We start from the raw sequence: 16131 nt of genomic DNA on the forward strand, positions 1-16131 counted from the left end.
GAGAACTTCTCTTTGAACAACTTGTGAAGAAAAAAAAAAAAAAAAAAAAAAAATGCAGTGATAGATGAACATATAGACAAACTAAGGTACCAAAAGTTCAAGTTAGAAAGTACATATTCCAAAAATAAATAAATAAATAAATAAATAAGTACATATTCCAAAAAATACTAAAAACAGTAAAGGATCCAAAGAAAAAAAATCCTGTACAGGAAACACAACAGTTACAGAAAATGACTAATTATCCTCCAAATACAAAGAAACACTTCAAATATAATTATGCTTTAGAATAACATTTTAAAACTAGGCTCATGTGAGTGTTAAACTTCTGTTTTTCTTAAATACATTATTGCTTAATAACAATAGCTACCATTTGTCAAGTATTTGCTAAAGAAGCAGGCATTGCACTCCACACTCATTATTTTCACATTTAATTCTCGCAACAGACCTATTTGGTAGACATTATTATCCCCATTTTACATATGAGGAAACAGGTTCAAAAAAAGTAGCAAGGTGTTCAAGGTCACAGAGCTAGTAAGAAGTCAAGAGTTCAAACTCAGAGCCATCTGACTCTAAGGGCAACTCACCCAACCCTGCTATACTGTGGTACCTATTTACCATGTAGCTTGATGTTACTTTCGAAAGAAAAGAAATCTGACTTCATTCAAGGCCTGAGGTTTGCATGTGAAGAAAAATAAAACATAATGAAGGAAGTAACTTAACCTTAATATTTTTGCTACAAGGCCTGGATCAGAAACAGATGGCCCAATTCTTACCCCATACTATATCCTTTTGTACCACTTCCGAAAAAGATAAAGCCAGATATGCCAAAACTAAAGTCCAAGACAAACTTGAGCACAGGCAGCAAATTTTAAGAACTGAAAGTAATGATTAGCACAATTTAAAGTTATAGCCAGTCCTTCACTCTCTAAGGAAAGTAACAAGGATAACTAAAATCAAAGACAATCCAAAACACTGACTTTGAGACCGATTTCCACCTTACACCTTCAAACATTTTACGTACGTAGACTGCTAGCAAGTGGCATACTAACTTCCTCTGCGACACACATGCTCACACAAACACACACACTGCCTCTCCCTGTCCAGTCCACATGGAAACAAACAGGAAAGGAGCCAGAGGAAGGCCACAGCCTAGGGCCTGGACGAGTCATGGGAAGTCAGTCACAGCACTTGGGAATGGTCTCTATTCAGAATCTTAACCACACACTACTTGGATTTTTAAAAGCCACATATCCCAAAAGAAGCACATATTTTCTTTGAGTTAATCTGCAAGAATGAAAAAAGAGGCAACTCTTCAAAATCTACACATTTGCATTTGTTGCCTTTTAACAGTATAAAAACACATATTTTGAATCACAGCACCACTTTCAACAGTAGTAAAAAAAACAGAAAATATTCCTGGTGGGTTACAAATGCATAAGCAGGGCGGACAATATTTACCTTACAGTGAGTTGGACCTTGCTCACGCAAAAGCTTATACTCAGGCTGAATCTTGGAGAAACAGGCTAACTCATTCACAAGACACACTGGGGTTTTCTCTTTGGGGTTTGCCACGTCAGAAGGAACTGCAAAATAACGTAAGAGTGCTGAAATCTACTAGCAGTATTCAAGACTGCGATTCCCCCAGGGATATAAAAACAGGGAGAACAAACTGAAGGCCTAAGGACTTCAGCAGCGGGATGCAAATCTGCAAACAATGCTGGGAGCTCATGCCTGGAGAAGACACCACTGGAGTTTTCTCTGAACTAGTTAAAGCCATGTAACCAAGGAGCCAGTATGTCTTCCAAAAAGAGAACAGCAGTCAAAGGAATTACCAAACCTTAGCAAGCAAGCAACATCTGGAAGTTGATGGTGCACTGCTATGATAGCCAAAAAGGGGGATAGCAAGGAAGTCTTCTGAGCAGAGACAAATTGGTTACCATGGCAGCTATCAGAAGCAGCCTCTCGGTATTTCACCAAACTCAACATGTCAATATCATCTCTCCTACAGGGCTGCCATTTCCCACAGACTCAACTTCTCATCCTGGAGCACTCCTCGTCCTTTCCAAAGGTTGCCATTCTACAGTGACCTATTTCTGCCAACTACACATATAAAGTAAAATGGCCACAGTGGGCAGGAGTTTTACAAAATCAATACCGTGTGGGTAAAAGAACACATGAGAAGAAAAAGCAATAAACCCCACAGGACTGAACTAGTCTGTGCCTCTTCCTGTTAAGACAGTCATAGAAGGCAAATCTGGGGAAACGGAGTCGCTAGGGAATGGTGACAAGTCAAGAACACCATCTGGAGAGGCAGTCCAAGGAGTCCTGAAGGTTCTGGGAAAGAAGCCCTGCAGCCGAGCAGGAGAAGCAAAGCTGGAGGAACAGACTTCCAAAGTAAAGGAAATGAGAGAACAAAGGAGAAAATCCAAGGAAAGCTGCCAGGTACAGGGCGGGGGTTGAGAATTTGCTGTAAGGTGACTCTGGTATGGAGATGCCATACTGATTCCTCACTTCTTTGACTGGGCTTGTCACTTTGCAAGGGGAGGTGGGGTATAATGTCATTTTTAGGTTTTTCTCCCCAAGTGTTGAGTCTTTTCTTTAGTTCATTTTCAATTTCCTAATAATTTAAATATATTTGTTTTGTTTTGTTTTTTAATTTCTCCTTCTTTATTCCATTTCTAATTGATCCAACTATGGTTTCTGAACTGCCTCTGGAACCTCCCAGATTAAACTCACTTGTTCAAAATAAAAATCAACAAATGCCAATGCACTCTTTTGCCTTCCAGTAAATCTGACTGCCCTTGCTTGGGATAAAATCGTATAGGCATAAAAATGGAGGCTTACACAAACAAGAATTGTCAGTTATGGGAAATAATAAAAGCAAAATTTTCCCATGGAACAATGACTGTCCAAAGTGGTACTTACTATTCAATTCTTTCTTTCAACCACTACTTTATAACAGACCTGGCGTTACAGTCTGAGCCACTTCCAATTCTCTTTCTCACAACACAAATGATCTGTCAGCGTGAGGCTTCCATCAACCCCACACACAATCAGTGTTCTAGATCAGGGATACAGAAACATGGTTGGTTATCCTCTCTTCTGCTCCTTGATGGTAAATATGAGCCCTACCTACACCTGCAACCTACTTAACAGATTAGAAAACAAGCTGAGAAAACATTTGAAACAGAAGACACTTGGATTCACAAGCTTACCTGCAGCTGCACTGGTGGATGTAATAGATGCAGAGGGTAAAGCAGAGTTTTGAATAGGTCTACCTGCATTTTCAGAGGGCAGAGAGCTAGTAGTAGAAGGAATACTCATCAAAGGCTGTGAGAGAAGAGACTGGTTCTTGTTCAGTATTTGGCTCCCTGAGAGAGCAGCAGATGGGTTCTGAACTTGCACTTGGACTTGAGACATGGTCACTCTCAACAAAAGTGAACAACTGCAGGTAAACAGCTTTCAGTGCAGGTTAATTCAGTGCTATGAAGTCTAAAGTTCTACCTAAAAGTTGTAAGGGAAAGAAAATAAAAAGGTAAATTATAGAGGAGATATGTAATTCCCGATATTCAGTCAAAATCGGTGTTACCTACTCAATTATAAAAATAGTCCCATTTAGCATGTAGGTATGTAGATTTGTTAGAAATGTTTCTCCATGGTATACAGCAAACTGTCTCCCTTTGTGTCTCCTACAGTGTTTTTAGAATGATTCATAATACCCACATGTTCTGCATGTTCATTTCACAGAGTCAGTAGGGTAGAATTCTTATTAAATATTAGGAATTGCAAACTACAGCTTCTATTCAAAAGTGCAAATTTAAAAGCATGAAGAGGTTTGTTTTGTTTTGTTTTTTTATAGTATATGGGTATGGTAAAGGTTTCTGCTCTCAAAATTGAGGAACTGGAAGCAAGCTGGGTTAGTAACACCATTACCAGGCTAACGTAGATGCTGCTTTCAAAGGTCCACAGGCTCCAACTGGTACCCTTGGAGCATTTTCTTTACTTGACTGAAAGAAGGAAGGAAGTTCTCACTTTCCCTGTTTCTTTTTCCTTATGATGATAAAGACATTTCTGTTTTCCTAGTCCGTTTATTTCAGGTGGCCTCATTTAATTACAGACCCTAAACCAGAAAACTGCTGCATCCACAAGGAATGATTGGAATAGCAAAGACCAATCCATAATATTTGAACTATTACAAGTGAAAGTGGTGAAGATGAAGAGGAGAGAGATGGACTCAGACCGCTGGTGTGGCTCTTATGGCCCCAGGGGTGGCGCACACACGAGACGGTTTACTTTGTTAATTTTAAGTTAGAAGAAGCATCATTTCCATGTGCATGTAAGTTTCTTCACAAGTCAAAAATAGGGACAGTCTTCTTATAGTCACCTCCATCCTTCAAAAAGCTGAAGACTGTTTTAAGCAAGTCACAAATAACCGATGAGAAATGAAGACCAGAAATGACAGGTTTCAGGAAAACAATCAACCAAAGTCAAGCCAGCACACTAACTAGAAATTCTATTACAAAATAACTGCTTGTTACTGTAACTTTTTAAAAAGTCTCAAAATGTTTTTTTAAAGCCAGACCCCTAGAAAGAGATCAATGAGCAGAGCGAGTAAGTCACTACAGGAATCTTGGCACTCTCTCTTGCCCAGAAGCAAAAAAGACTACAGCCCCAAAGAAACTCAGCTGCAATGTGACTTGGGATGGCAAGGCACAGCATTACCTCAGTCACCAAAATCCCCAGCAGTGCTGCTGTTCCTTGTTTACTTTTATAATTAAAACAAAACAACAGGAGGAACATTGACGATCCAGATAATGGTCTTAGCATACAAGTTGCCAGTGTCAAGAAACAAGTCTAGAATGGTTTAAAAGTCAGCTATGGCCTTGTTTCATTTTCCTCCTTCAGCTGCCAAAATAAGAAATAGTTCTCTCTACCTCACTTACCCATTCACTCTCCCTTCCCCACTCTTTCTCCACTGTCTTGAGAGCACAATTTACTAACAAGAACAACAAAATCACTTACAGCGACCTCACAACTTCACAACACTGAGCCTAAATCACAAGGTCAGAAATTAAGCCAAGCAAATCAATCCAGCATCTACCCCCGTCCCAGAAGGAGCAACCAACTCTGCCCTGGGTCTAAGGCTCTGAATGAAACTTAAAATTAGAAAGGGTGGGGCCCAAAGGGATCCTTTTTGGCTAATGCTGTCTAAAGCAGGCCTGGTGCCAGCTTTTCCAGTTAGTCATAAATACGTGGGTTTTCTAGAATTTAAGAAACTGCCTCCAAAATGTTCCCCGCAAGTAGACCTGGAGGAGAGGGCTCACAACTCCATTTGATTGAAACAAAGTAGTCAGAAACTACTACCAAAAAATGCTTAAATTCTCCAATGAGACTGTATGTAATAAATTACAATTTTTTTTGATGGTGCTGGGGGTTGAACCCCAGGCTCTGTGCATGAAAGGCAAGCATTCTACCAACTGAGCTATATCCCCAGCCCCATAAATTACAAATTTTTAACACAACCAACACTAAAATTTACCAAACAGCAGGCTCAGTGGAAGAGTAGGGCCCTGGATTCAATTCCTAGCACTGCAAAAAATAAAGTAAAATTCACCAAGCAGTACTCATTTGGCAATAAAATTTTAGTCAATTGCTTACTTAACGCTTATATGTGTCTCATTTAAGCCTGAAAATGTAAAGCAGTGATTCTCAAAAGGAGGAAATTCTGTCCCCCCAGGGAAACATCTGCCAATGTCTGAAGACATTCTTTGGTTGTCACAACCTGTTTTGGGAGAGGGGACCCCTACTTCCTATCTAGTGGGTAGAGGGGTCAGAATCGTCAGGACAGACATACAGACATCATAGTTGTGAATGAGGAAAATATACTGCTTACTCACGTTAATTCAAAGAAGAAAGAAAGCCTTAGTTACTGCTATTTATGAAGTTCACAGCAGCCTTCAGGGAATCATGGAAATTTTGGGCCACTGCTTCTGTATAAACTGTGAACCTGTTGCTCAACACTACTCCATCCTGAGGATTAAACCCATAAATGCAAACTTCAATCTCTTTCTTTACACATCCATAAAGACTGTTTTCCACCAGGTAAAGATTCACTCAAAAAATCAAAATGTTTTATTAAGACTCTTGTTAGAGAACAATATTTTATACATAGTAAAATGAAGTTGAAAAGTTTGAAACACAAAGATCCTTCAGTCCTGGCTGGAAAGGCCTTTGCCTGTGAAGCCTGTGCTGAGTTGTGGCTCCTGCCTCCCACACAGCCAGGCCATTTCTGTCCTGTTTGAAGGGCTTTATCCACCAGCTCAGGAAAACTTCCTCTCAGTCCTACATTTATGGAGCACACATGAGCACCACAACACTAAGAGGGGCGAAACGATGAAGTGTAGGTATTTCCTTGAAAAGACTCCTTAATTCCAAAACTGTCCCCCCACTACCTAGGTCCTAACATTGGTTTGGAGATACAAAAATCTCCCCACAGAAATACCATCTCACCTTAGCTGGTAGCTACCATTTCAAAAGTATCAAGAGCTTTCTGTAGGTTGTAAGGAAGGGGGATATTGGCAGTGATCCCTTCAAAGTCACCCTCCCTTTTTTAAATTACACATGATGTGCTTAAAAGGCACCAAAAGAGTATTCCTCACTCAGCAGTATATCCACAATCACTAAAACATACTGAGCACACAGTGTTAGTAATTTAATGCAGAAGGCAGAGTAGATCCTTTTAGAAAGTTTATAAAACTATCTGCAATAGTGCTTAGTCTTATTCACTTTCAAATAACAGGTACATAAGTATTCCCATTAATCACTGTTAACTGAATTAACACATGACTTACAATGTAGTTGCTACAGTTTTATGTAATCAACATGTCATTCCCCTTTGTAATACATGATTTAAAAAAAAAAAAAAGAAAGAAGGTATTTTGATTCTGGGCAAACTTCCTTTTAAGATTACTACAAACATTTCATTAAAATATCACCCCTTGAAGTCCTTCAGTAAATCTCATGTAACATAAGACACAGACATGAAGGAACACTCCAGTTCCTCACCATGACGAAACATCAGCAGGCGAGGGTGCAGCTCAGAAGGGCTTGCCTGGCAAGCACAGTTGAGGCCCTGGACTCCAGCCCCAGTCTGGGGGAGGGTGAGGGCGTTCGCAATACCAATGCAATTTTAGAACACATTCATTCAACATTCAACAAAAATTTATTAAGCATCTACTACATGGGAATCCACAAATGGCAAACTGTCCATTCCCAAGTGCTGAAAAGAACCTATATGTTAAACTTTTTTTGTAAAACAAAGAAAAGCTTTCTTAAAACCAACACAAAAATATGGAATACCTCACAAATCTGTGTGTCAGCCTTGCAAAGGGTCATGCTAATCTCAGTATCATTCCAATTTTAGTATATGTGTTGCTGAAGCGAGCACTACTTGTAAACTTTCCATCCAAGACACAAGAAGAGATCTTTAAAGAACCAACTATAAATTCATTAATCCACTTTTTAGTTTTTGAGAGGCTCCAATTCTAAGAAACTTGGTCATTTTTCCTACAATACAAAATCCTTTCAAAACCCTTGAAATACACCTAAAATACCCACATCATTTCCTACATCCAGCAGTTACTTCCAAGATCCTTTTCTGACCCACTTTTTTAGCTGCAATGTGATGATTATGTTTTCTGTAAGCAAGCTCGCTTCCCTCCATTGCTTCCCCTCTCCCCAGCCCAAATATTCTTTGGGTCCAAACATTACCCAAACACCTGTAGCTGTGACAGCCACAAATATAAATGCACAGCAACCACTATCATCCTAATCATTTTCAAAAACGACAGCTTTAAGGTCAATGTCAAGCATGTGAAATTACAAAATAATTAAAAGTTATTTAAAAGAAATATGGCCAAACTACTTTAAAAAAAAAAAAAAGGACCACTATGTACTTGATGTTCAAGAGAAAGACACAGGAGGATCATTCCTGAGGAGGCACTCTCACTTGCAAGACAATGAAATTAGCTGAAAATAATGACTTGGAAACGGTCCAGACTGTTTAAGATCTTTGTATCTAATATGAGTTGCTGAATGTGGCCCCTGTTTCACACTTGGTCCAATGCCAAGTAGGCAATGGAATATTTTCTTTCCACACATATGTGACTACTGAGTGGTCTGTTTAAAGAAACACTAAGAGAGAATTCATTATTGATTGCTTACCCTAGAAAACCATAACGCCATACTCCAATGAAAAAAATTCATCTCTACAATCTAAAAAGCCATAAACCTTATTTTCAATTCTAGCCCTAAAACCTTATCAAGCTCCCCTCTCCCTCTTCCCAGCAAGATATTCTTAAAAATAACTAAATTTAAACACCTTATTCTTGTAAATATGGTTTTTAAGTCTAAAATTATGAAAAACACAGGAAAACGTTTTAAACCAACCAAAATGAATACCTATCCATTCAGAAAAGGACAATTTTATCTGTATGTGCCATTTATATAGAAACATCTACCAATATCTTCATACAAAACCCACAAGTGCTAAGACTCAGTTTCTCAGAAATCAGCCTTGCTGCTAACAGCAGCCAACAATGTTGAGCAGTACAAACAGCAGTTGTGGCATTCAGTTCACTCCCAACTCAGATGGTAATTTTATGTCCACCTCTTGGCAGTCCACTTCCCTATGCCTCAGTTTCCCCCAAAGAACTCTGTAATAGGATATTTGACAAAGCCTCAGTTATACTGATCAGAGAGCTAACAAACTGAAGGAATACTGAGACTCAATAATACATTTCTTTGAATAGCATCATACAAATTCAGTGTGATGAGTGTGAATCCAGTCACTGAGCTTTGTTTCTCTCATTTCCTTGCATTTAGTTTCCTCCTTTGGCCCAAATTGGTTAACATGTCTACCAATCCTATCTCAAACACACAATCTGGTGATGTGCTTTCGGTTCTTAGAGGCAAAGTGCTAACACACACAAGCAGGTTAACACATATAGTGTGTTCTGCAGTGCCCTGACAAAGACTAAAAAATCCTGAACACCTTTAGTTGTTAGTTTTCTTATAAGAAAACTCTTTTTTTTTTTTTTTTTGGTCTGGATCATCACAAGCTGCCAATGGTAAATGGAGCTTGATTTATAACCCTATCTCACAACAGAAAACAATGTTGAATGAGTTCCACAGGTTTGAAAATCAAGTTTAACATGAACAATCTGAGAAATCAAAGGCTTTTTTAAAGAAAGCAAACTACAAAAGCTTCTATGGCCAAGATGATGATTGAAGGAGTTATGTTCAATGACAACTTCAATGGTCCCTTCTCTCATCTGGTAAGTGTAAAATATATGGCGGTGCTGGCTGGAGGGTTTTACATTCTTGCCAACAACTTTTCCTGCATTTACATTCTAATTAAATCAAGAATTAAAAAAGAAATTAAAACTACATAAAATTTCTTCTGTTTCTCTAATATTACAGTCAGAAATTCTTTAAAAATCACTTTCCAAACAAGTTAATGAAGATCTTATTCCAAAGCATCACCAATAACAGACCAGCCTGCAATTATAAAGTCAAATTATGTGTACCTTAAAGAGGGCGTTCCAGGAACAATGTTGTTTTTCCTCAGTTCTGAGAGGTGGTGTAGTTAGGAAACTCCTGGAAAATAAGAAACAATAATTTACCAAGGGACGTCTTTTTTTCTGTAAATGAAGACATATATTGCTTGAGTTTGGGGAAAACCTAAGCAAGAAAATTTCTGAAAGTATGATGATGTCATGGTTTGCAGCACACAGCACAGTTTTCAAAAGACACAATACCTGAGAACAGGGTAAAGAGTGCTTCGCAGGGACATGTACAGGGGGAGACAAAACTTTCCCCTTTTAGTCTCAATTACTTCCTGATGAGAGTGCCATGGCTACCTCGTTAACTATTTTATTATTTTTTTTAGTTGTAGGTGGACATCTTTATTTTTATTTATTTATCTTTACATGGTGCTGAGGATCGAACCCAGCACTTCACACACACTAGGTGAGGAGCTTGACCACTGAGCCATAACCCCAGCCTCACTTTTTTTTTTTTTTTTTTTTCTAAAGGACCTGGACATCATACACTGTCCAACCATACAAGCCTGATTTTCAAGCTTGTGAGGCTCCCCCATAACTACCAGATAACTATTTTATTCTCACATGTCCTTGCCGTATGTTTGCTAATAGGAATGTATTGCCTGGAAAAATTACCAAAAGGCATTGTGCACATAAGTAATATTAAATTAAATCACAAAAAAATGAGAAAAACATTATCTTTAGTAAATGCAAATCATAATCTTTTTTTAGAACTGGATATAAAATGACAAGATTTAATTCTCAAACTCTCAGGTCTGATTTATCTAAAGGCTCCCCCTCCCCTTTAAATGGCAATAGTAACAGAATTCCTGTTGCTTTGGGCATTTTTAATCACCTGAAGCGTTTTTGCTCACTTTGGAAATCTCACTGTCACTGTGGCTTAACAAACAATAAAAAGTTGCTGCTTGCTGTCTAAATTATTTCAGAAATAAAATTGTGAGCTCTCATTTGTTCTCCATCTTAATAGCTTAGGTTTTTCTTTTGTAAACAGTATACTATTCAGGATAAACACCCTTAAACAATTTTATCCAAAATATCCTCAAAAAGTTTCAGATTTCAGAGCATTTCAGAGTTTCAGATTAGAAAGTTCAACTCTAAGTCTGAAAAAATTGCAAAAACTTGAAATCTGAAACATTTCTTCTCCCAAGCATGTCCGATAAGGCATATCCAATCGGTGCTAACAATTTTCCAATCTAGATCCCACACTTACTCCATAACCTTTCCTATTCAAAAGTGACATGAAGAGAACTAAAGAGAGCCTCAGAGCCCACACAAACACCTAAGACCAGGGAACACAGTCAACACAAGCCTTTTACCTTAATCCAAGCCCCACTATGGCAAGCAATTATTTAAATTTTGCATATCAAGTTTTCTAGTCCAAAGCAGAAAAAAATTAAGACTAGAAGATGCAGTTGCTGCCAGGCACAGTGGCACACGTCTGTAATCTCAGTGGCTCAGGAAGCTGGGCTCAGCAGCAGGAGGACGGAAAGTTCAAAGCCGGCCTCAGCAATTAGAGAGGCCCTATGCAACTTAATGAGACCCTGTCTCTAAATAAGATATAAAAAAGGCTGGGGATGTGGCTCAGTGGCTAAGGGTCCCTGGGTCCAATCTCTGGTACCATAAAAAAAAAAAAAAAAAAAAGAGAAAAAAAGAAAATGCAGCTGCTAGAGTCATACATAACATAAGGGGAAGAAAACAATTGTCATCAACAACAGCAAAGTGAGAGAAGAAATACAGGTCTGCAACCATTTGATCTCACACATCTTTCCCTATATCAGAGATTGATGTATTACAGTATGTGTCCATGAGCAAACCCATTTTTAGAAATCTCCCAATCAATTTCAAAACAACCATGATTATTAACAAAATATCTATGTAGTACTTACTCCAAGCAATGGCAGAGGTAAGGAAAATTACAGGGTAAGTCCAGTGCCCATTGTTCCCTGTCAGGCACACCAGAATGCAAGAGTGAACTGAATTCACTGCTTTACTCTTGTCAACACCTGCTGTCTGCAGGCTCTATTCTAGGCTCTGGGGACAGAGGTGTGCACAAATAAGACACAGTCCCTGTCCTCATGGAATCTGTAAAAATAAAAACCTTGAACCCACTACGAATTTTTAAAATAAATAATTCTAGTAGCATTCTAATTAGTAACGAATAATTTATAAAACATGTCACCTCATAACTGAAAAAGATACCTAACACCATAAAAGCTCCCTGGCTGTGAACTGTTAGTTTAGAAGACTGGCGAGCAGGCTAGCACACAGCTGCTTGGTATAATGGAAGACGCCTGAAGGGGATCTGAGTCTAGTTCCCAATTCCACCACTCAGCTGAATATACCTCAACAAGTCACATCTGTAGGCTCAACTTTTTAATATATATAATAGGGCTGCTACCACCACCAATTTCATACAGTAACTAAAGTAGTAATCACATGATTCCTGGGTGGATTAACTGGTAATGTAGGTGAAATGCTTGTAAACCATGACATGCCACACTAAGGTTAGCTATTAAATATTACTTATTAAGTTACACCATAACTGATATGTTACTAATAAAGCACATTCAAAATACACTACGAAGAAAAAAAGTAGCAAATTTTAGAAAGGACTTCATGCAAAAATATTTTGTTCTTTTTTTAGTGCTTAAATAAATTCTCAACAGAGAAATCGCTATCTAGCAGTAGTCACAGCTAAACATTACAGACCATGATGGTTTACCCCACTACAAACCAAAAGGACACTATTTACCTAACTCTATGTGACTGTCATCTAGGTAAAGGGTCAGAGAGCCTCAATGAGCAGGTTGGGTAAATTGCACAACAAAGAATGTCGGCTTCCTAGCATAATCAGACTGTTCATTGCATATAAATTATCCTCTTTGGGACAGAGGACTGCCTAGCATTCTGCATAAGATCACAATGGCATCAACAATGGTCCTATTTATATAAGGGTAGAATCTGCAAAAATAGAAAATTCATGCCTCAATTAATCTTAATATATAGAAAGCAAGGACTTTGGAAAAAGGAAAGATGTGAGAGAATGAGAGGAGACAGTGAGATCACAAAGTTAATACACTAACAACTTAAGCCAATATAGTAACAACTTAAGCAGCAGTATCTGTTTGCTTCACCACCAGAAAAGACACATTTCCAACACCTTTTTATGATTAATGAGACACACTTAACATCACTGTAGACTACATAGTAACCTCAATTGTGGTTAAACACAGAATGGAATCTCATACAACATCTCCAAAAAGGACAAAACCAAAAGTAGATTTAATTTCACTGATCCAGACTTTCAAGACTAGCCCTAAGGGACAAATGCCTGGTGAAGAACCAGAGAGACTTCTGATTCAGGAGATAATCGCTTCAAAGAAAGTAAAAGAGAAACTGTTTAGGAAGCAATTCAATACTAAATAGGACATTGCCTTAAACACCATTAGCTGGGAGTTAGATCTTAGAAACAGCTGGGAAGTAAAAGGGCAGCAAACACCCTACAAAGTTAATTGGAAACTTAGCTAATGCTTTTCTAATAAAGCAAAGTATAATAATTAAAAAAAAAAAAAAAAAAAAAAACCTTGACTACATTTTCTTAGCAACCTTGACTACAGTTAATAACGATTTTTAAATTTCAAATTTCAAGGATAATAATTTAGGAGAGTTAGCATCCTTCAACCAAAGTTGTTAAATATCCCCATTCCCATTAACCTCTAACCCCTTCCACACACAAACCGTGAATCAGCTTTAAAGTTTTATCTTAATTTGACACAACAAACAAAAGGGCCCATTTAAAAGACTGAGTATTACCTAAGCAGACCTTTCAAATTGACCTAAGGTTCTAATGAACAAAGTTCATCCTGGGAGAAAAAAAAATTTATCCCAGGGCAGTTAGGGTGGCACTGGTGACAAGCAGAATCGATTATCCTAGATAAAAGCAGCTAAGCATGATCAGAAAGATAGCATGGCTGCATGGAAAGGGCACTGGCTTTGCAGCCAGACCACCCTGTGCCCTGCCACTAACACCTGGTGGCACACGACTCTGCCCAGTCACTTGGCCTCTCAAGGGTCTCAGTATTCTTACTCTGCAAAGATGCTTGCCGAGTATTAGAAATACCACATAAAGGGTCTACTTCAATCCTTGGTACAAAAGAAGAGCTCAATGAAATGCAGCTTTTATATTAGATAAATCTAACTTGATTTTTGATTTCTTTTCTGCATCAAATAACCCCCACCCTGTAATTCTAACCTGGCACATGGTAAAAGCTCAATAAATTGCAGAAAATATTATCCATCAAATTCACTAATCCTGTTCTCTGTCACATAAACATCCACAAATACTACTATTTACATACTATTTGTAAAAAAAAATTTATATGGAAACAGAACATGCTGACTAAAATCAACCCACTCAATGGGTAACCAATCCGGCAGCTCATCAAACCCAGAGGCAACCTATGGAGGGTTTAGCCTTCCACAATCACTTCCATTTAGGGGCAAGACCCCAGGGCCCTTAAATAAATTTCATAGTCTTTGTAGTCTGAGAGAGGTGACATAAAAACTTCTATTGTCATATAAGAAAATGGTCAGTTTTGCTTACATTACTGTTATAAACTGTTATTCACACTACTTTCCCAAATTATACCCAAATTATTTCCTAAACAGAAGCCAGAGAGATTATAGATTTAACACTTAGAAGTCTAATTTTTAATTGAAAGCAAATAACTTTCTTGGGTAGATTTTTCCACTTTTGTTTTCAGTTATTACACTTTGAGGGAGCCCCTTAAATATATGCCTTTAACAAAAAAGATGAACTTTACATTTAATCCCAGAAAATACAATGAACAGCAGATTTGGTTTCTACCTCTGCTAACCTGGTAACATTACTTTCACATTAACCTGATTCACTACTAAGGAAATGTAAATACTCAAAAATTAAATTATTTCCCATTTAACTATTTTTAAAATATTAGTTTTCTTTGCAGTACATTTTTAGTTCAGAGCATTAAGTTGTTGACAAGATAGATAACCAAGCCATCCATCCAGTGGCATTTGATAAGATCAACAGAGCTATATATTTGTAATCCTATTATCTCTTTAGTAGGTGAGAACAAAGGATTTGGCCAACAAGATTTAAGCTTCATAATACTTTATAGATGAGTATCTTGGTACAAAAGTTCAATAAACAATGTGCTTTAAAAGCAGAGTTCTAGGGTTAAAGTAAAATTAGAAATAAAAGTCAACAAAGCTCTCGGCTTTTAGAGTAACTTATAGAACTATCTCAATTTAAAATTACATGTAATAGCTGATATGCAGCTCAGTGGTAGAGTGTGTGGCTACCATGAGTGAACCCTGTTTGGATCACCAGCACCACAAAAAAAAAAAAAAGAATGACAACAAAAACTGTAACAAATATTCATGCAGAAGTATTTCATGTGCTGTTACAATTTACTTTAAAATGTATCAAAAAGTAAAATGCATTAATGTATTAAGAGATGAAGAGACATGTAAAAGGAGGTATGGTAAAATGTGAATGGTAGAAAGTAGGTGGTATTTAAAGGCATGAACATTAAAATTTCGGAAACTGTGGTATATGCTTGAAATTTTCATAATAGAACTTTGGGGGAAAATAACTACATCGATGAATATGTCTTCTCATGATCCAATCTCTAACTTACAACTTATATTTTTTGGAACAGTATAAACGCTACAGCTTTGATTCTGACAGTTTTTATTAAAAAAAAAACAAAAATTCACATAAGAAATTACACCAGAAGCATTTCAACCAGAAATCAATTTAAAAAAAACCTATTATAGGTCAAGTGTCAAACAAATCTGTCATGAAATTCTGTACACATTTTTAGTCTCTAAAATCCCAATCTAAAAGCAAAGAAAGCAAATCCAAGAGCTCTCATCTGAGAAGGAAGAATTTACATTTCCTCAAATTGACCAATTTTGTTTCACTAAGTATTCACAACAAATAAGACCATCCAGTTTGGAAGGTTATAGAAATAAAGGTTCTGGAACTGCCTAGACCATTCCTCAAAGATACATTTTTTCATGTGACTTTGGTCTCTAAGCTGGTGAATTTCACTCTTATCCACCCAATAAAGGGCCTCAAAGAAAGTTACCTTCAAACTGGATTTCTGTTGTGCCACTTATGTTAAAAATCCACACTGTTGGGGCTGGGGTTGTGGCTCAGTGGTAGGACTCGTGAGGCACTGGATTCGATTCTCAGCACCACACATAAATAAATAAAAATTTTAAAAAGGTTCATCAACAACTAAAAATATATATATAAAAAAAAATCTGTACTGTCTTATTGGGGGCAACTCTGGATAAAGAAGCAGTTTTGTGATTACACCAGAATAATACTGATGGTTCCTTCAAAAATGAGGGAAAATGTTCCATGACTCATGTTCACTTCTAAACTTAAAATAATCTGTATATAAATGGGCTTTCTGGCTGAATCTTAAAAAGAGAGCAATTTATTCTGAAGAGACTG

The 16131-nt window shown here is 37.5% G+C and overlaps 1 protein-coding gene across 9 annotated transcripts in view; it reads right to left on the bottom strand.

The window, feature by feature from the left end:
- The window catches only part of STAU1 (staufen double-stranded RNA binding protein 1), a 54422-nt gene that overhangs the window by 34247 nt on the left and 4044 nt on the right, over nucleotides 1-16131 (bottom strand). For 3 of the 9 annotated variants that reach the window (XM_079127030.1, XM_079127031.1, XM_079127029.1), the window contains exons 2-3: nucleotides 9588-9657; nucleotides 3216-3504 (exon numbers count right to left, since the gene is read on the bottom strand). The exons of 2 other annotated variants lie outside the window; for them this stretch is intronic. In XM_079127030.1, the coding sequence (XP_078983156.1) occupies nucleotides 3216-3420 (205 nt within the window). In that variant the 5' untranslated portion in view covers nucleotides 3421-3504; nucleotides 9588-9657. Of the gene's footprint in view, nucleotides 1-1458; nucleotides 1584-2925; nucleotides 3062-3215; nucleotides 3505-9587; nucleotides 9658-16131 lie in introns of those variants that run through there. 4 more of the 9 variants (XM_079127033.1, XM_079127032.1, XM_079127034.1 and 1 more) reach the window with 3 other exon arrangements.

The sequence above is a fragment of the Sciurus vulgaris genome, assembly GCF_902686455.1.
Source record: "Sciurus vulgaris genome assembly, chromosome: 2".
NCBI classification, from domain to species: Eukaryota; Metazoa; Chordata; class Mammalia; order Rodentia; family Sciuridae; genus Sciurus; species Sciurus vulgaris.